At 40.5% G+C, this 21,704-nt stretch overlaps 1 protein-coding gene across 6 annotated transcripts in view; it reads right to left on the bottom strand.

Annotated features, from left to right (window-relative positions):
• Window positions 1-21,704, bottom strand: part of LOC122550126 (5'-AMP-activated protein kinase subunit gamma-2-like) — a 461,224-nt gene that overhangs the window by 64,063 nt on the left and 375,457 nt on the right. For all 6 annotated transcript variants that reach the window (XM_043690750.1, XM_043690749.1, XM_043690748.1 and 3 more), the window contains one exon: window positions 4,048-4,099. In XM_043690750.1, the coding sequence (XP_043546685.1) occupies window positions 4,048-4,099 (52 nt within the window). The remainder of the gene's footprint in view (window positions 1-4,047; window positions 4,100-21,704) is intronic.

Below are 21,704 nucleotides of genomic sequence, written 5' to 3'. Positions count from 1 at the left end.
GTCAGAGATGCTCATGGTTTCAGAAAAGACTCCAAAACATTGTCACTTTTTTTCTGTATATCACAAAGGTTTATTGACATGATATTATGAGTGGATAGTCTTTAAAATGATTGGCACTTTTGGGAAATGCAGTGAGTTGTCTAAAACTCCCTGACAGCACATCACACAGAAGACTGAATTAATTCAACAGATTTGAAATTAAAGGCAAGGTAGCAAATTGGATTAAAGATGATTAGAATGGAGGAGAATGACCAGAACATGAAATGTCAGCTCCTCAGAGTAAACAGGAGACTAGAGATTCCACTAGTTCTGTTCTGAAGCCATTTCTATTCACTGTCTGTGTATCTAAATCAGAGCAAATGTATACAGACCAGTGCTAGAACAGTGGAGGCAATTTGGGGTTTTCAGAATGCTAACTGACATGAGGAACCTCAAACACAGAAAAACTTGCTTTGATTAGAATGGAAAGGAATTTGAGTCGTCACTTAATTGAGATATGAGAGTTTAGGTGGGGATGGATATTAAAAACAGACTTTCTGGTGTTTGAAAGATCCAAAACAATTAGACTTTGATATGACATCAACGTAACAGATTTATGAGAGTGAACAGGAGAAACATGTTTACAAAGAGGCACCTAAAATGATCAAAGCAGAGATGACCCCAACACATATACAGTGGTTAAAGAGAAGAGGAACAGGAAATATAGGGCCAGACGAAGAATCCAAAATTAATGCAACTGCTCATCTGTGCGATGAACACTACACATTGGGGTTTGTTCTCAATGTAATTCTATGTTACTTTATTTTTGTCATGTCAGTCTATTTTTGTAAATAAAGTGATGAGTCAGGTGTGACTCATGTTAAAAATGAGAAAAATCCCCATGTAATTCTAAATCTGGGGTAAGATGGTTATTCTTCACAAAAAAACATGACAATAATTGATCTCAATGTGGGGAACAATGAGGGAAAGTTTTCTTTTATAAATTACATTAACTGCTACTTTTCCACAACTGAATTTGAGTGGATTTTTGTTCAAAATCACTTAAAAGCAAATATCTTTTCTGGAGATGGTTTCAAGGTTTGGAAATCAAAAAATAATAAAAGGGATCATTATGTAAACCTACTGGAGACCACATTATGTAAACCACATGTGGATGGAGTCCAAAAGTTGTGGATATAACATAGCCCCTGAAGCCTACTGTGGTGAGCACTCATAGCCCCAGTTGCATAAAATCTTAGTAGTAGGTTACCTTAGAGCCAGATTACAGCTAATGAGGTCAAGCAGAATTCTGAGGTGTGCCTCAATAAAAGGAATGATGGATTGCACTAACAGCACATAATGACTGGACCACTTGGATGAAACATCAGATAGCAGTCAAGTATCTATGAAACCTTAATCTAGCACGAGTCAGCATCGTCAGGAGATTCAATGGTGAAACAGCAGTCACATATTTAAATACAACTACTTTACGCTGGACCGGGGGACAAAGTCAGAAGTCACACAACATCAGGTTATAGTGCAGTGCACCTGACAAAGGGGCTCAATTCCGAAAGCTTATGAGATTTCAAATAAACCTGGTGTCCTGTGACTTCTGACTTTGTGCAACATTTTAGGAAGAGGAGATAATAAACCTGCTGTTGAGAAATCACAAATTTGATCAATTTCTGCCAGAGAAGACCTCTGAAGCTTTACTTTCGATGAATTCAGGGGAGCATCGGCTGAACAAAAAGTAAATTACTCGATTACATTTCCATAACATACTAATCTCTTTGGGTAATTCTTTCAATCTGATGTGGCTACTTCGTGCTAAGCTCCTCTGTCGATTCTAAGCACAGGATCCAAATAAACCAAGTCACTTCATATTTGGTCCTCGAGCACAGAAATATTGATTACACTTAATGCAGCATTCAGAAATGGGGAGCAAGTGGATAATATAATTGATTGACAGAGTGTCTCACTACCATCTCATCTCCTGAGAAAAGCACATTTTTGAAATCAATCACTGTCCTTCAGTTACAGTCAGGCATTTCCTTTCATATCTTCCCCCCAACTTGGATCGATACTGCTGAATGAACAATTTATTCATTTTCATTTATTCATGTAAACATTTTTAAACCAGACACCATTTTTAATCCATTGTGCCCACAGAATTCCAGAACAAAATGTACTGGCATTCCAGCTGAAGGTTTCTCAAGATGGAACAGTGATAAAAGTGAATTTGAAGACAGAATAAATGGCACATTAAATGTCAGAAAACACTTGTGAATGCACAGGATGAAAATATAAATCTTAAAACGCCGTATATAGCATCTGCTTGAAGTTGACTTTTGTTATTTAATCCTAAATTAAATTCACTTCACACACACACACAAAACCACATTTCCAATGAAGAAATGAAATTAATCCCTATTCAAAAGCTAACCTTTATGTTAAGTTAACCTTGCCTAACCATTTTCGGCCTTATAATTTCGAATCAAACATAACCAATTTTAGTTTCAAAAACATGTTTTTTAAAATCACAGAGAATAGGTTTGGCACTAACCCGACCTTCACACAACAAAATAGGTGTCGTGCTTTGGAATGACATAGCACTTTTTAATAAATGTTTGCCTGCAATGCCCACCTCTGGGGATTGACTCAGAGCTAATGATTGCCTTAGCATTTTGCAAAGTCTGCGTTGTGTTATTTCTTAATTTTCCATTCTTTTAAACATACAGCCTTATAAAAGCAGCAGTTTCATCTAATACCTTACTGCTTAATCATTTGCTTTCATTTCACAACTTCAGAGGAAAATGTAAAAGGCCCCGTCTGAGCAAACTACACAATTAGCCTTCTTACCCATTATTTGTTAGACTTTACATAATCACATCCCTTCCTTCCAATTAAAATTCACAGTTCTTACTCAAACATCGCAACAGGGCTAACAACAGGATACAGTAGTGGCCATCAGGACATTGCAAGACAAAGTCAAACAGATGAACGAAACAGATGAACCCTTTTGATGTTCAGCAAGCATATTTCTACAGATCTGTACACTAACTAGAAACCTCAAGGAATTTGGGAAATTATACCTCAGACTGCATTAAAAGAGTACTCCAAGAGTCACATTCTGCAAATGGTGTTTACATACGTGAATGGATAGGGGACATATTGATCGATATTAATAGGATTGGGAAAGGGACAGGAAGAAGAGATGAAGAAACACATGAAGCATGATCAGGACTAAAGGTCACAAATTCGTAGTAAATCACTCTCCCAGGATGCCAACACACTTTTTATACCAAATATCGGTCAGCCATGTTCACACATGCATATTGCTGAAGTAACAGATATTTGGAGTTTGAGCCAACGATGTTTATAACAGATATAGAACATAGAAAAATACAGCGCAGTACAGGCCCTTTGGCCCTCGATGTTGCGCCGATCCAAGCCCACCTAACCTACACTAGCCCATTCTCCTCCATATGCCTATCCAATGCCCGTTTAAATGCCCATAAAGAGGGAGAGTCCACCACTGCTACTGGCAGGGCATTCCATGAACTCACGACACGCTGAGTAAAGAACCTACCCCTAACATCTGTCCTATACCAACTCCCCCTTAATTTAAAGCGAACTCAATTCCTCTACCAATAAAAGCCAGTACGCCATATGCCTTCTTCACCGCACTATTTACCTGGGTGGCAACTTTTAGAGATCTGTGTACATGGACAACAAGGGAGGAGGGAAAGAGTGTGTTGAGGGAGGGGGGGAAAAAAAAGTGTGTTGAGGGAGGGGGGAAAGAGTGTGTTTGAGGGAGAATGTTTTGAAGGAGGGGAAGTGAGGGTGAGTATAGTGATTGGAGGATAGAGATAGGAATGGAGATGGGAAGAATTAAAAGAGGAAAATGAAAAAGAACAAAAGAGAGTGAGAGGAGAAGCTTTAAATAACTCTGATCTGCGGGGCGAATACTCAGATCCAACGCCAAGTGTCCAAGCTGCCCTGTGAACTGATCCCACTTGCCCCTGGGCCAGGCTGGCGGTTGCCTGTTGGGGGGAGGAGGAATCTCACCTTCATCCTCTAGCTCCAGCTTCTCCAGCATACCTTCCACCGAGCCTTGTACCTGCGGGAGGAGGGACAGCAACAGCAGGGAGGGGAAAGCAGAAACAAGAGAGATGGTTACAATATATGATTTGTATGTTGGTCTGTGTGTGAAATGTGTCCGAGCAGCGCAAATCCTCCCTCCTCCCCCGAGGCCCTCCCTCCACTCCACTGTCGGCGATCGATTCCTTCAGTCTGAGAGCAGACTTAGCAACGGAATAGACCACCCACCACGCTCAGGAGGTGGGGGGGGGGAACCTTGTGGAGAATATTTCCTTCTTTATAGAGCAACTGCTTTATAACTAATATAATTATGTGACAATTATTCATGATTTTTTTTAGTTAGTTGTCGTTTACCGCATTCGTAGGTCGACCCTTTTGGAAGAAAATAAGAATAAATGTTGTTTAATTCCCCCCCCCCCCGTCCACATACGACGCCGACATTGGAACAGTCCGATTTGCTGCAGTCAGAATGTGAGAAACTTTACCTGGAGCTGGCTCCTTAGGATTGAGATATATAACATTACTTAACATTGCACACTGTGCTAAATATATTGCATGTTGCATTAAATAAAATGTACAATACATTAGCATTTTTAATTATATTGCATACATTATACACTGCACCAAAATATATTGAAACTTTTTTTCATTAAGAGTGCTGAGAATATGAAACTCACCACGCAGAGTGGTGAAGGGAGTAGTAACTAGATAACCACAGCAGGGAGAAACTATGCAGTGTTGAATGTGAATTAGGAAAGATTAAGGGATGTTGTTAGCCAGCCCAATATTTATTGCCCCTCCGAAGTTCTCCTTCTGGGAGGTGCTGGTGATTTGTTTGAATTGTTGCAGTCCATATGGTGTAGGAACATCCATGGTGCTGTTAGGAAGGAAGTTCCAGCATATTGGGTTAGCACTGCTGCCTCTCAGTGCCAGGGACCCGATTCAATTCCAGCCTCAGGCGACTTTCTGTGTGGAGTTTGCACACTCTCCCAGTGTCTGCCTGGGTTTCCTCCAGGTCTTCCAGTTTCCTCCCACTGTCCAAAGATGTGCACGTTTGGTGAATTGGCCAAGCTAAATTGCCCATAGTGTTCACGGATGTGTAAGTGAGATGCAATAGTCAGTGGTAAATGTAGAGTAATAGGGTAGGAGAATGGGTCTGGGTGGGTTCTCTTCAGAGGTTGGTACGGACTTGTTGGGCCAAAGGGCCTGTTTCCACACTGTAGGGATTCTATGATATTGACTCATCCACAAAGCAAAAAAATGGTGATATATTTCCAAGACAGGACAATACATGGCTAGAAGGGGAACTTGCATTTTTTGGTGCTTGCATACATCAGCTACCCTTGATATGGATTTGGAAGTTGATGTTGAAGGAGCCTTAGTGAGTTCTTGCAGGGTAACCTGCAAACATTGCTGCCATGATGAATGGAGTCAATATTTATCATTAATGTTTAGGGTGGAAGGGGTACTAAACAAGAGGTCTGCTTTGTATGGGTTAGTATGGAGTTTCATGAGTGTTGTTGAAACTGCACTCTCCAAAGCAAGTGGGGAATATTCCGTCACGTTCCTGACTTATGCCTTGTAGATGGTGGATAACTCTGGGGAATCAGGAGGTGGATTATTTGCCACAGAGTTCCCAACCTTATAACTTCCTCTTGTAACTATATTATTAACATGGCTATTCCAATTCAGTTTCTGGTTAATGGCAAAACCTAGGATATTGATAGTTGGGGATTCAATGTTAATGCCGTTGAATATCAATAAAATAAGGTTAGATTCTCTCTTGTTGAAGATGGACATTTCTTGGCACTTGTGTAGCACAGATATTATTTGCCACTCCTGAACTCAAACCTGAATATTGTCTATATCCCGCTCCATGTGGAGACAAATACTCAGTCTCAGAGAAGCCACGGATAGCCCATAAAAAATGACATGGATGGCTTTGATAGAATTGCCTGTTTCTGTGTCAATTGCCAAACCCCATCGCAATATTGTATCATGCATCAAATACATTTTATACTGCCTAGATATAATAACATACTGCATTAAATATGTTGCATATTTCATTTTTAAAAATTGCACAATACACTAAAGTACATGCATATAAACAGTGCATTAGACGACAGAAATATAAAAGGGGTTGGTTAGCTCAGATGCTTCGTGATGTGGAGTGATGCCAGCAATGTGGGTTCAATTCCTGCACCACTGAAGGTATCATGTGGGACTTCTTCTCCCTCACTTGAGGTGTGGTGACCCTCAGGTTAAACTATCAGTTATCTCTCTTTAGTGAGACTGTTTGGCAACTTTACCTTTTTTTAAATTCAAAAGCACTTCATTAGTGTTAGTTTGTGCATTATTTACCTGAACACCAGGACCATAGATACCAAAAAGGAAATTAACAACATTATCACTTCTATGATCAGACACAGTAACGGTCAAATAACAGGCAGTTTTTGCTTGACACGCATCTCTAGTTCACAATCCCTCCAAACATTGTAATCCAGCTATAAAACAATGGAATTACATTGTGGTCCTATGCAAACAGTGTAATCTATAAACATAGTCATACTAAATCTCAGAGATTATAATTTTATTCATCGTATTGAATATCAAGCTTGTTATATACATTTCAAAGCATTAGCAATGCATTATCTCCAAAATCAGCTTTTTTCAGTGAATTCTCCCACACACATACAAATTCATACATCTCACTAATTCAGTACTTCAAAGCAGCATATCTGCAGTTTCAACATACTTAAACAAATACTGTACAGTTAAGGAGGATTGCATTTTCAAGCTACAGGGTAGAGCCACCAAAATGGAGGACAGATACTTCCAACTTCCTACACAGCCACAAACACTGACAGCAATATAGTGACATTCATATACTCTAACTCCAAATGGTCTCTTAAGTAACCATTCTTCACTCAAAATCCCTACCCTAAGAGCAGATAGCAGATATACAATCATAAATTACCTCAAGTTTGAATGCTTGGTATATCATCTAGTTATTGGCAAAAGTTCAATATTTCATTACTCTGAGAAATCATGTGCAGATAAATTGGGGATAATGTTTATTATAAATAGGAATGATATAATAAAATCACAGGTGCATTATTCAGTACTACTAGAAATGAGGACGAACACAAATAAAACTTGGATTTGACCGAATTTATGCCTGGAAGGATCAGAACAATTTCCAATCCCCACCCTCTTAAATTGACCAGCTATAACAGCACACAAACAAACCAGTAACAGCAACAGGTCTGCACCTGTCCCAGGAGGATGGTTGCACGATGGTAATGTTATTGCACTGTAATCAAAAGACCCAAGCTTTTTCTTTGGGGACATGCACTTAAATTCCATCTTGGCAGCTGGTGGATCATTAAGTTAGTTTCAATAATTAAATTATCAGATTGTCATAAAAAACCTACCTACTTCAATAATGCCTTTTAGGGAAGAAAATCTGCTATCCCGCAATATTGGTCTGGCCTACATGTCACTCCAAATCCACAATACAAAATTGGAAATCACTGGAGATACATAGCAGGTCTGGCTGTAGGTTCTGAGGAAGGTCACTGAACCCAAAACATTAACTCTGTTTTCTCTCCACAGATCCTGCCAGACCTGCTGAGTTTCTCCAGCAATTTCTGTTTTTGTTTCAGATTTCCAGCATCTGTAGTTATAGAGTCATAGAGATGTACAGCATGGAAACAGACCCTTCGGTCCAACCCATCCATGCCGACCAGATATCCCAACCCAATCTAATCCCACCTGCCAGCACCCTGCCCATCTTCCTCCAAACCCTTCCTATTTATATACCCATCCAAATGCCTCTTAAATGTTGCAATTGTACCAGCCTCCACCACTTCCTCTGGCAGCTCATTCCATACATGTACCACCTTCTGTGTGAAAAAGTTGCCCCTTAGGTCTCTTTTATATCTTTCCCCTCTCACCCTAAATCTATGCCCTCTAGTTCTGGACTCCCCGACCCCAGGGAAAAGACTTTGTCTAGTTACCCTATACCAATAAAATAAAGCATACCAAATGTCTTCTTCTTCACTATCCTATCTACCTGAGACTCCACTTTCAAGGAGTTATGAACCTGCACTCCAAGGTTTCTTTGTTCAGCAACACTCCCCAGGACCTTACCATTAAGTGTATAAGTCCTACTAAGATTTGCTTTCCCAAAATGCAGCACCCACACCTTGCATTTATCTGAATTAAACTCCATCTGCCACTTGTCAGCCCATTGGCCCATCTGGTCCAAATCCTGTTGTAATCTGAGGTAACCCTCTTCGCTGTCTACTACACCTCCAATTTTGATGTCATCTGCAAACTTACTAACTATACCTCTTTTGCTCCCATCCAAATCATTTATGTAAATGACAAAAAGCAGAGGACCCAGCACCGATCCTTGTGGCACTCCACGTGATCACAGGCCTCCAGTCTGAAAAACAACCCTCCACCTCCACCCTCTGTCTTCTACCTTTGAGCCAGTTCTGTATCCAAATGGCTAGTTCTCCCTGTATTCCGTGAGATCTAACCTTGCTAATCAGTCTCCCATGGGTGAAACTTGTCGAACGCCTTACTGAAGTCCATATAGATCACATCTATCGCTCTGCCCTCATTAATCTGAGATACTGTTGTAGCAATACAGGCTGACTCAAAACTGCACTCTGAAATTGCCCAGCAAGTCACTCAACAGAAGCACAATAAGGAATGGGCAACAAATGACAGCTTAGCAAGTTTTGACAAGATTTGTAGCTCAGGTTGATGTTCTGGATGTAAGCTTGCTTGGTGAGCCTTCCAAAATGACAGCTTTGCCAGCATTGTTCACCTATAAAAGAATACATAATGTCCTTTTGGGAAGGAAATCCATCTTCCTGACCTGGTGCATCCTCTTGTGATTCCAGACCCACAGCAATCTGGTTAACGCCTAAATTCCCACACTTTCCACATTTCCCAAAAGCTCTGAAATAGCTCCAAAAGCTATTCAGTTGTAAGAAAAATTGAGAAAAAACAGTGAACTTAGGCTGACCATCCTCTTTGCTCACAACAGGGACCGGTACCAAAGTTCACACAGTTGCTCTTTATTCTAGGCAGGAATAAAATGATCACACCCAGAGAAGGAATCATGTGCCCAGGTACCTGTGATAGTAATGTTGGTCTGGGTTTGAGTATCTCACCAACCTTGGAAATGTCACAACCTGTATGACTTGGAGATACAGACTTTGTTGTTTTCTTTGCTGAACCAATAGCTGGTTTCAAATTTCATCACTTCATCTGTAACCTGATTAGTTCCTGTATTTTATTAGCAACAGTGGAACAAAGGAATAACACGGTGTGTGGTGGGGAAGTGTATCAGGTGAAAGCCTATTATGATTGAACAAGCACAATTAGCTGAAATCCACTTTTCAATTGGAAGATCCCCAGTTTAACTACATTTCAAACTTGTGCCAATACAACAAATTTCTGATTCTCCATTTTAGTGAACTTTCAAAATCCAGTAAATGCATAGTAACTGTGGTATTTTTAAAACTGGGCAATGGGTATCATAGGATGACCAGGATTTTTTTACTGTCCACGAGTTACAACAGATACATTCTTGAATATTTACAAATATTCCCTCAGACATGAAGAGGATATTATTGGTGTCTTTGCGCTTACAGCTTTGCTCAGGAGGCTTCTGAGTAATTGCATGGAGAAGTCTGGGTTGGCTCTGTTTCAGAAACAGCTTGAGCTGCAAGTCCCCTGTTTTTATTCTGTCTGGGCAGCAGACATGAATTTCAGAGATGCAATACCATCTGCAGTGAAAGACTGCATCTCTCTCTCTAGGTAAAAACAATGACTGCAGATGCTGTATAATGCTGTATTCCTGATGAAGGGCTTTTTCCCAAAACGTCGATTTTACTGCTCCTCGGCTGCTGCCTGAACTGCTGTGCTTTTCCAGCACCACTCTAATCTGCATCTCTCTCTCTCTCTCTCTCTCCCTAGAGACTCTGAGATTACACCAGACTGAAAGGAGGTATGAAGTTGAAGTTTTTAGACTTGCACTCATCGGAGATAGAATGCTGCCTGAACTGCTGTGCTTTTCCAGCACCACTCTAATCTGCATCTCTCTCTCTCTGTCTCTCCCTAGAGACTCTGAGATTACACCAGACTGAAAGGAGGTATGAAGTTGAAGTTTTTAGACTTGCACTCATCGGAGATAGAATATAAGAAACATACTGAACTGAAGGACATCAATTTATAGATCATGAGAAAAAAGCTGTTTGGCTGGGCCATCATTGGCATGGAGATACAGCAAGGACATTTAACTGGGTTAAAAACAAGGTACTTTCTCCCCACCCCCACCCTCCTCTAGCTTATCTCTCCACGCTTCAGGCTCTCTGCCTTTATTCCTGATGAAGGGCTTTTGCCCAAAACGTCGATTTTGCTGCTCGTCGGATGCTGCCTGAATTGCTGTGCTCTTCCAGCACCACTGATCCAGAAGGACATTTAACTGTCAATCCTAATTCTCAGACCAGGCAGGTGGATTCTTATTGGTCAGGGTGTTGCCACGGGAATGCAGCTGCAATTGGCCATCTCCATGACACTCCTTCGTTTTGAAGGAGGTGCAATGTATATCTAAATTCCTTCTGCCTACATAAAGCAGGATTGTGTGCATTAATATAGGCATCACATTGTGAGCAAGACCAATGTTCTTAAATTGTTTTCAAGTGTAGTGATGAGTACAGTCTAGATTATTTAATAAATGATTTTCAACAGTAGAATACAATAATCTGTATTCACATACATTTAACATAAAAGGGAGTCCCAAGGTGTTTCAAGGGAACATTCCCAGGCAAAACCTGACACCAAGACATAAAGGGAGATATCAGAAAAAGTGATCAAAGATTGGTAGATTTTAAGTAGTACCTTAAAGAAGAACCATGAAAAATAGTGTGTGGCAGACAGGATTAGGGTGAAAAATTCCAGAGCTTAGAATCTAGGTAGCTGAAGACCTGGCCACCAATGGTGGAATGATTGAATGCAGTAGAGTCCAACATTTGGAAGCGCTCAGGCATCCCAAAAGGTGCTACACTTGGATGAGATTACTGAGATGATGACAGATAAAACCATGGATTTGAAATAAATCACATTATTGCTATGGTGCAGAAAGAGGCTATTCAGACTATCATGTCTGCACCAGATCTGTATTTTAAAACAGAAGTGAAAACTGCTGTGGCACGGAACAGGATTTACTACTGAATAGAATTTCCTTGTTTTCTAGTGATTTTTTTTGTTCCTTTTTGAAGTTTGTATAGTGAAGATGTACCTGTGACACATAACTTGCACACCACTTCTCGTGTGCTCAGGCATATTGTCAGATACAAGACATAACCCAACTCACACTTCCCATAGCTCCTATCGACCAGAGTTAAGAATGAGTCAAGATAGCTTATTCACGTAACAGGTAAATATTAAAAAGAAGAGTGTCGTGAGATTTTTCCCCATTTGTTGCTGATATTGGATTTAGTTACTAAACAACTGGGAAAGATAGAAAATATCTTGTTCTTTCACTTCCTCCATGTCTAAAGGGTGAATCCAAAATAATAGGCCTTAGAATGGATAGTCAAGTTCCTTACTTTGTATTTTTATAAAGGAAAGCTACATATTCTTATAAACAGTCACTCAGTAAGATAAAGCTCGACTCTTGCTGATAAAAGAGACATGATGGCAAAGGTGTTTGTCTCGGCTCATCAGGACAGACACAAGAAGACCAAATACCAAAAGGGAGCAACAAGTTATACGTGTGGGAAAAAGGGTGACAACATTCTGAAAACATTTCCGGTAATTGCAGTGAGGACCTGTGCTCCAGAACCAGCAATAATCCTTGGCGAGCTTTTCCATCACAGCCACAATACTGGCAAAATATAATATGAAAAGTTGCCCAGGAATGCCTTGAATACCAAAATGTGGGGAAGTCCAACCTTACCAAGTGACTGAGAGAGGTAGATTCTTAATCAGCAGAGGAATTAAGGGCCACAGGAAACAGTTAGGAAAGTGGATGTGGGGACTACCAGATTAGCCGTGATTGCGCAGACTTGATGGGCCGAAGGTCCTTTTGCTGTACTGCAGACGTCTATGACTCTAGCATTTTACAATCTCCAAAATTAGGCTAATCAGTCCATATTTCCCTGTTTTCTATTTACTTTTTCAAATAGTGGGGTTCAATCCATAGGAACTGTTGCAGTGGCTACTTTACTATCTTGTAGTGATAGGAACCAGGTTGATCTCATTTATGATGAGATCCTTGACTGGGGTTGTTAACCTGGGCCAATCAAGAAGCCCTGGCTGACAGATATAAACGGGGGTTTAAAAAAAATAAGCACTACCGCAGTTAGGCAGTAGTGTGGGGTAATTTAAATCATATTTTTAAAAACCTGTCAGCGGTTCTGTTCACTCTGAGAGCTGGCTCTGAAGAACAAATAAATGGGGGATTAAGAATGTCCTCAGTTCAGGAGACTGATTCCAACTGGCTGGCTATAGCCAGTGTATTGTTCACAAGTAAATAAAAGGTGACTTGGAGATGGGATACTGGTCTCTGTGCAGATATTTCACTTCTAAGTGAACTGAATTGAATTTATTGTCACGTGTACAGAGACACAGTGAAAAGGTTTGTCTTGCGAGCAATACAGACAGATCACATAGTTAAATAGCATAGATAAGTAAATAATAGGTAAACAGCGGCAAAAACAAAAACACAGGCACAGGCAAATGTTAAGAGTTTGTGAGTCCATTCAGTATTCTAACAACAGTATGGTAGAAACTGTTTCGAAACAGGCTAGTGCATGTGTTTAGGCTTTTGTACCTTCTCCCCGATGGCAGAGGTTGCAGAAAAGCATGGCCAGCGTGGGATGGATCTTTGAGAATGCTGGTGGCTTTTCCTTGACAGCGGGCCTGGTAGATGGATTCTGTAGATGGGAAGTTGGCCTTTGTGATTGTCCGGGTCGAGTTCACCATTCTCTGTAACTGTCACCGATTGTGAATGATACAGTTGCCATACCAGGTAGTGATACATCCAGACAGAATGCTCTCAATGGCACACCTATCAAAGTTGGCAAAGGTATTCACTGTCACGCCAAATTTCCTCAGCTACCTGAGGAAGAAGAGACGTTGTTGGGCCTTTGCAACCAGTTAAGAGTCCAAGAAAGCTTGTTATGGATGACCACTCCCAGGAGCTTGACACTCTCCACTCGTTCCACCTCTGTGCTGTTAATGTGTAGGGGGGGGCATGAGTAACATCCCGCCAAAAGTCAATAATGAGTTCCTTGGTTTTGCCGGCATTGAGAGCTAGGTTGTATTCAGTGCACCATTTTTCCAGGTCTTCCACCTCCTGTCTGTAGTCTATTCGTTGCCATCTGAGATTCGACCGACTATGGTGGTGTCATCAGCGAGCTTGTAAATGTCATTACTCTGGTATTTGGTGACACAGTCATGGGTATACAGTGAGTACAGTAGGGGGCTGAGTATGCACCTCTGGGGGGCTCCAGTGTTGAGTGTTAGTGAGGATGAAATATTGTCCCCAATTTTCACTGATTGTGGCCTGTGGCTCAGGAAACTAAGGATCCAGTTGCAGAGAGTGGGACTTAGTCCAAGATCTCTAAGTTTAGTAATCAGTCTCGAGGGGATAATAGTGTTGAAGGCTGAACTGTAGTTAATGAGTAAGATTCTTACGTAGCTGTTCTTGGTGTCAAGATGATCTAGGGAGGAGTTCTAAGGGAAAGTGATGTGGCATCTGACGTGGTCCGATAGGCAAATTGGAGTGGGTCAAGAAAGCACTTCATGACCACTGAACTTAGGGCCACTGGGCGGTAGTCATTGAGACATGCTGCATGAGCCTTCTTAGGCACAGGGATGATGTTGGCCCTCTTGAAACAGGCAAAGACAGGTGGCCTGCTGCAGGGAGAGGCTGAAGATGTCCGAGAAGACCTCTGCAAATTGATATGCGCATGCTCTGAGTGCATGGCCTGTTACTCCATCTTATCCCATCGCTTTCCTTGGATTCACATAAATTCTAATTTTGAAAGATGACCATCAATGCATCAACTATTTCTAAAGCCCACTTCCTTAAGAACTGCAGAATGCAGATTATCGAGCCCTGATGATTTGTCATCTTTTAAGCCCATCAATTTCCCCCATAATACTGATTCCTCCAATTCCTCCTTCTCAGTAGACCCAGTGTTCCCTAACATTTTGGTCTGTTACTTGTGTCCTACTTTGTGAAGATAGAACCAAATTATGTATTTAATTAGTCTGCCAACTCTTTGTTCTCCATTGTAACTTCCCCTGTTTCTGGAAGTGTAAATCATTCATGAAGGTGCTGCTTATTGGAATTTCTTTTAAGCAGAAGACGGTTTTAAAACTACTGCATATTTTCATTATAACGCTAAATAAACAGAATGTTCAATTCATGAAATATAAATGTCTAATGCTGCCCATTTTAGGGAATGGTACACACTGTACTTTCTCATGGATATCACACAGGATTTAGTTTTATAGTGGAGTATATGATTAGTTGTCGAGTGTGGGGTGCTGATGAAGGGCTTTTGCCCGAAACATTCGATTTCCTGCACCTTGGATGCTGCCTGACCTGCTGTGCTTTTCCAGCACCACACTCTCGACTCTGATCTCCAGCATGTGCAGTCCTCACTTTCTCCTAGTTGTGCTGTATGACCAAGCACTCTGCTATATTAAAGGCTGGCATTGCTAATGAATCACAGAAGCCCAAGTCCATTCGGGCCATCATGCCTGCATCAGCTCTTCAAATGAGCATCATTACCTAGTGTCAATCTCCAGCTTTACCCCATGTTCCTGCACATTATTTCGATCCAGATAGTCTTTCAATATCCTCCTGAAGACTGCAATTAAACTTCTTCGCCACCAGACTCTCAGGCAGTACATTCCACTTTCTAATTTGGTGGAAGTGATAGCCTCATGGTGTTATTATCAAGACTAACAATCCAGAGTCCCAGGAAATATTCTAAGGATCTGGGTTTGAATCCTGTCAAGACAGATGGTGGTACCTGAATCCAATACAAACCTGGAATTAAGTCTAATGATGACCATAAAGCCATTGACTGAAACATCTATCTGGTTCACTAATGTCTTTTAGGGAAGGAAACAACCATCCTTGCCTTGTCTGGCCTACATGTGACACCAGACTGACAGCAATGTGGTTGACTCTTAACTGCCTTCTGGGCAATAAATACTGACCTAACCAGCAATGCCCACATCTTATGAATGAAAGAAAAAGAATGACTCACTGTGTTTTCCTAGCTGAAGTGCAGCTCATGTACTAAGCTTATCATTGCATAGGATTCAGCAAATCTGCAAGCAGTGATATTTTTATGGTACTAGTCATAACCTGCTCAGTGAGATGCAGTATTTATGGAGTTGACTCCTTATTTGACATGATCCTTATCTTTAAATCTGTTTAATATCTACCGTGTCCTACATAATCAAATTTATTTCTAAATCAAATACATATCTAAGCAGATATCATTGTTATTGCTCCAACAGTGAGTATATTTAGTAATTATTTGCTGACACCAGCAACTGCAGATGCACGCTCATTAGAGAATGCATGGTTCCGAGCATTGATGGCATCACATAGACGTTATGTGCAATGTCATGTGCAAATTCAGCACTGCAAATACACAGGGCAGTGCATGCGAGTTTGATCTGGGTCAGGAGAGGGGTGCTGGAGCCAAATAGGTTAAAGCTTTTGAAGTAACCTGAACATAGAGCCATAGAGGGTCATTAGATTTTTTTAACAGCATGGAGAGAGTCACCTTGGCCCAGACTATCTACTCTGGTCACCAAACATTCATCTACCTTAATTACATTTTCCACCACTGGGCCCATAGCCTTGGAAGTTACAATGTTTTAAGTGCTCATCAATTCTTAAATGTATCGAGGGTTCCCACCTCCACCACCCTTTTAGGTAGTGAGTTTTCAATATTCTTGTTCCTTCCTCAAATCACCTCAAGACCTCCTGCTCCTTATTTTAAATTTGCACCACCTAATTAGTGACCACTCTATGAGAGGCAAAGGCTCCTCCCTATCTATCCTGTCTATGCCCCTCAGAACCTTGTACACCTCAATCAGATGTTCATTCAGCCTTCTCTGCTAAAAGAAAAACAAATGGCCACATGAAATATTGCTTCAAACGCTGAACAGATGACTATGCTGTCAATCAATATATAAATCAAAGCACTGGATCCAGTTTACGGATTAATATCTGAATTTCACAGGTATTGAATGCACAATTTTATCCATTAGATAAAACTTTCATGCTTACAATTTTCAATAAAGTTTTCAGAATGCTGGTCGGATTAAGGGCCAATTACCATTTGTTGGAGCAATAATCAATCACTACATCTAATTATGTGGCAAAGTTGACAACAGCTTTGGAATTTTCCTGAAAAAAGGTTCCTGACTCCATAACAGACTGCTCTCACGGTTCATCACCCTTTTGACCTGGCATGAACTGCATCATCCTTGGATGTTTTACTTATGCTGTTTGACTCCATGAAATCACCCAGGGAACAGGAGAATCGACGTTTCGGGCATAAGCCCTTCTGCCCGAAACGTTGATTCTCCTGCTCCTTGGATGCTGCCTGACCTGCTTTTCCAGCAACACATTTTCAGCTCTGATCTCCAGCATCTGCAGACCTCACTTTCTCCTCCATGAAATCACCACCTGACTCTTTAAGCTGCAAACACTTACTGTACATATGTGTTCAGGAACTCCTAGATGCTGCAGATTATCATATCACCTATTCTGTCATCCCTAATGTAATTTAATAAAGTACTTAATTGTTATCCAATTATTTGTTTTCCCATTCTATGCATTTTATTACCACCAATTCCTACACATTTTTAAATCTTGGAAGTAAATAGTCCTTAATTACTTACCAGATACAAAGCAAAAATATTTAGATTATTTCACAGATCACAGAATTCCTATGGTGCAGAAAGAGGCAATTTGGTCCAACATGTCCACACCAACCCTCTGAAGAGTAACCCTCCTAGACCCATTCCCCTACCCGATTACTCAACATTTACCCCTGACTAATACACCTAACCTACATATCCCTGAACACTATGGGTAATTTAGCATGGCCAATTCACCTAACCTGCACATCTTTGGATTGTGGGAGGAAACCGGAGCACCCGGAGGAAACCCACGCAGACATGGGAGCATGTAACAGAGGATGAACCAAACCCTATAAAGTGAAAAAGTAAATGAAAGCAAAGAGCACCTCCTTCCTTTCTTCCCAAAACCCTTTGACTCATCCAGCTCCCAGCACTCTGCTCTAAGTTGCACTCTGTCCTCAGTCCCACAAAGATGCCTATTTATTTATGATTTGGAGATGCCGGTGTTGGACTAGGGTGTACAAAGTTAAAAATCACACAACACCAGGTTATAGTCCAACAGGTCCAATTGGAAGCACTAGCTTTCGGAGCGCTGCTCCTTCATCAGGTGGTTGTGGAGGACACAATTGTAAGGCACAGAATTTATAGCAAAAATTTACAGTGTGATGCAACTGAAATTTCAGTTACATCACACTGTAAACCTTTGCTATAAATTCTGTGTCTTACAATTGTGTACTCCACAACCACCTGATGAAGGAGCATTGTTAACTCTATTTATTTAATCTGAATTAACTGAGCATCAAGTACAGAAAACAAAAACCAGCTGGTTTCATTTTCAAATATCTTAAACTAGTATCAAGTAGTAATTGTATCTCCATGCTTAAGCCTGATGGAATTTAGAATTTAAACTGTAAATTTCAGTGAAGTATAAACAAAACTGGATTTTTAGAAGGAAATCAAGATTTCCCATATACACCAAACTCTGCTCAAAGGTGCACTCAGTGCTCTTTAGAATTTTCTTTCCTAGACAATAGTGGAGCCAGAGTGTTTGAATGTTTTTAAAGCAGAGGCAAATAGATTCTTACTAACACAGAAACCAGTGGTTATCCAGATAGTGAGAATGTAACATTGAGGCCACAGTCAGATCAACCATGATCTTATTAAATGGTGCAGCATGCTAGAGAAACAAAATGGCCTACTCTTGCTTCTAATCCTAAATTTCTAAATATGTACATCATAGAGTCATACAGTACAGAAACAGACTCTTCAGTTCAATTCGTCCATGCTGACCAGGTAAATTAATCTAGTCCCATTTGCCAACATTTGGCCCGTATCCCTCTAAACCCTTCCTATTCATATATCCATCCAGATGCCTTTTAAATGTTGTAAGCGTACCAGCCTCCCCCACTTTCTCTGGCAGCTCACTTCATGCATGCACCACCCTCTGCATTAAATCTTTTCCCACTCACCTTAAATCTAGTTTTGGATTCCCCTATTCTGAGGAAAAGTCCTTGGCTATCCATGCCCCTCACAATCTTATCAACCTCGATAAGGTCTCCCATCAGCCTTCAACATTCCAGAGAAAACAGCCCCAGCCTATTCAGTCTCTCCCTATAGTTTGAACTGGGGATGTTTTCCCTGGGGTGTCAGAGGCTGATGGAGACCTTGTAAATGTTTATAAATATAATATCACTAGATCTCTGTTCTTCTGGCTATGCCTTTTCATGATTTGATCCTCCTTCCAGACCAATTCTTTGTTCACATGGTGCCTTTGGGTGTCTGAATCCCATGCGCTGTTGAAAATCCTTTGACCTGTCATCTCCCTCTACTCCTTTAAGGCCACCTCTTCATTCAAATAATTATTTGTATGGTCTGGCATCCATTTGTTTCCTCTGCCCAAGTTAAGGAATTTCTGGCATCATAACTCGTGTAAGATGCGACACAAATAGATGCTTTATTACTGGTGTTGCTTTGTGTTGGGTAATCCAAAGAAATTTCCCTATTCTTATACTTTTCAATAAATTGGGAGAAAGGATTTTTCTGACTGCACAAGAGCAGCAAACTAATCTTTCAGGGGAGGTGATAGCCTCTGGTAAATTTATAACACGAGAGGATAAATGTCCCTGACGGATTACTTAATGTATGTAATCACACTGGACTTCTTTTTGATTCATGGTTCACTAACATCTAATCTTCCTAGATTGGAATCAGAACAAAATAATCTGACAAGTGTGACCTTTTCAAAGAGGTCATTAAGCTCTTAACACAAATAGGTCAAGCGATTTCAACTAAGCACCAATAAATAAAATGTGAATATGAGTGTCATATGCATGGTTCTATTTGATTAAGCTGTTGTTTTGCATAGAAGAAAGTTAAAAACAAATGATCCAGTAATGGTATTCCCTAACAAATCCGATTAATCAAATGGGATGATGACATTCTGATTTGGAAAAAAAATTGTTTTCCTTTTATCTCTGTTTTCTTCCTTTACCCTTGATGGGAAAATAGCTGTTGTTGGAAAAGGTTTTACAGGGGTTTTGATGGACAATCTAAATTAGTCCAGACAGTAAATATCTGTCAGCTTTCCAACAGGGGAATAGTGACATGGTCAAAACTGACTGACAAAAATTACACCAATCTTCTCCTAGATCAAAGTTAGTGCAGTCCAATCAATGAGATAGACAGCACATGCGGAGACCATTTGTGCCATCACTCCTTTAAACACTCTTTGACAGAGCTATCTAATTAATCATACTCTTTCCACACATCTCTTCAAATATTTCCTGATTAAGCACATCTCCAATTCCCTTTTGTAAGTTGCTCCTGAATCTGCTTCAACCATCCTTTAATCAGTGTGTTCCAGAATACAACTCACACTTTTAACAAAAAATAAATCTCTTCTCTCTTTCACTTTTCCAACTACCTTGGATGTTTGTCCTCTGGTTACTGATCCTCCAGCCAGTGGAATCAGTTATGAGATGTCTCCTGTGTAGCTGACAGTAATGGTACTCTGTTAATTAACTTTGACCTCAACTCATACATCTTACTTTGAGAAGACAAATGTAAGTTGCTTCATCTTAAAAATACATTTGTGAAATAAGGGGAAAAAAGGCACTGGATTCTACTGTTCAAAAACACTCCTTAGAGACATAGTTACTTTGGGAATCAGAGCAACTTACCAAACCACAATGTTACAAAGCAAGGGATGACTGAGCAGTTAACGACTTGTTCTTTGTGGTGTTGGTTATTGAGATACAAGGCGGGTTGAACTCCCCATTGAACAGTTTTTAATGTCCATCAATAGCATTGGACTACCAGGCTGAGCAATGATTTATTGTTGCATATAAAAACTGAGCGAAGTTGCAAATGTATTTCATGCATATCCATGAAATTGTTTAAACATCCTTGTCTGCATTCTGGATTTCATCTTTAAGTTTATGTTTGTGAAGTGGACAGCCAATCCTATGCATCAATCTGGTGAGTATGGCAGTTACGTTACATGATGTGGATGTTATAATGTATAACCTCATTAGATTCAAAATTGTTAAGGAGAAGAATAAGGATGGGCCTGAAATCAAAGGCTTAAACTGGAGGAAGGCCAATTTTAATAAGATCAGATGTAATTTGTCCAGAATGGACTAGCCGCAGATACTTTTAGATAAATTTGTGCCACGACAGTGTGAGAGGCAATCAAGAGGGAAATAGGGAGAGTACAGGGCCAACATGATCCAACAGAGATAAAGGATGGGACCAACAAATCCAGGATATTGGGGAATATACAGAATTGGATGACGAGGTAAAGGGAGGCTTATGACAGATACCAAGGGCTCAAACAGCAGAAGTCTACAAATAGTACAGAATGTGTAAGGGGAAAGTTGAAAGGGAAATTAGGAGAGCAAAAAAGGACTTTCCTTCATTTTACTTTGTAAAGTAACTTAGCACTTTCCTTTATTTTATCAGCTATTACCTGCCTTAAATAACAGGTAAAAGGTTAACTAGGAAAAGATTAGGGTCCCTTAAAGACCACAGTGTAATTTCTGTGTGGAGCTGGAGAACATTTGTGTGGGTTTTTTTTAATATTCATTTGTGGGATGTGGGCATTGTTAGTTGGCCAGCACTTATTGCCTGTCCCTAGTTGCCATTGAGAAAGTGGTGGTCAGCTGCCTTCTTGAACTGCTGCAGTCCACCTGCTGTGGGTTGACCCACAATGCCAATAAGGAGGGAATTCTACAATTTGACTCAGCGACGTTGAAGGAATGGCAATACATTTCCAAGTTGGAATGGTGAGTGGCTTGGAAGGGAACTTGAAGATGGTGGTGTTCCCATGTAGTTGCTGTGCATCTTGTAAATAGTACACACTGCTACAACTGAGCATCAGTGGCGGAGAGAGTGAAGGCTGGTGGATGCAGTGTCAATCAAGTGGGCTACTTGACAGTTCTGAAACTGTTCACTAATGAGAGAGACCATGTGGATATAGAAATCAGGAAGAAGGATTGTTATATAATCAAATAAACTAACATAGACAGAGAGGAGGCTCTGAGTGGACTGGCAGTCTTAAAAGTAGATAAATCTCCAGTGTCAGATGAAATATATCCCAATCTATTTAGTAAGGGAGGAAATAGTGGGTGCAGGCAATAATCTTTAATTCCTCTCTGTCTACAGGAGAGATGCCAAAGGACTGCAGCACAGCCAATGTG

The sequence above is a fragment of the Chiloscyllium plagiosum genome, chromosome 5 (genome assembly GCF_004010195.1).
Source record: "Chiloscyllium plagiosum isolate BGI_BamShark_2017 chromosome 5, ASM401019v2, whole genome shotgun sequence".
Lineage (NCBI taxonomy): Eukaryota > Metazoa > Chordata > Chondrichthyes > Orectolobiformes > Hemiscylliidae > Chiloscyllium > Chiloscyllium plagiosum.
Note: the sequence above shows the minus strand (reverse complement) of the source record. Positions and strands in the feature narration are given on the sequence as shown.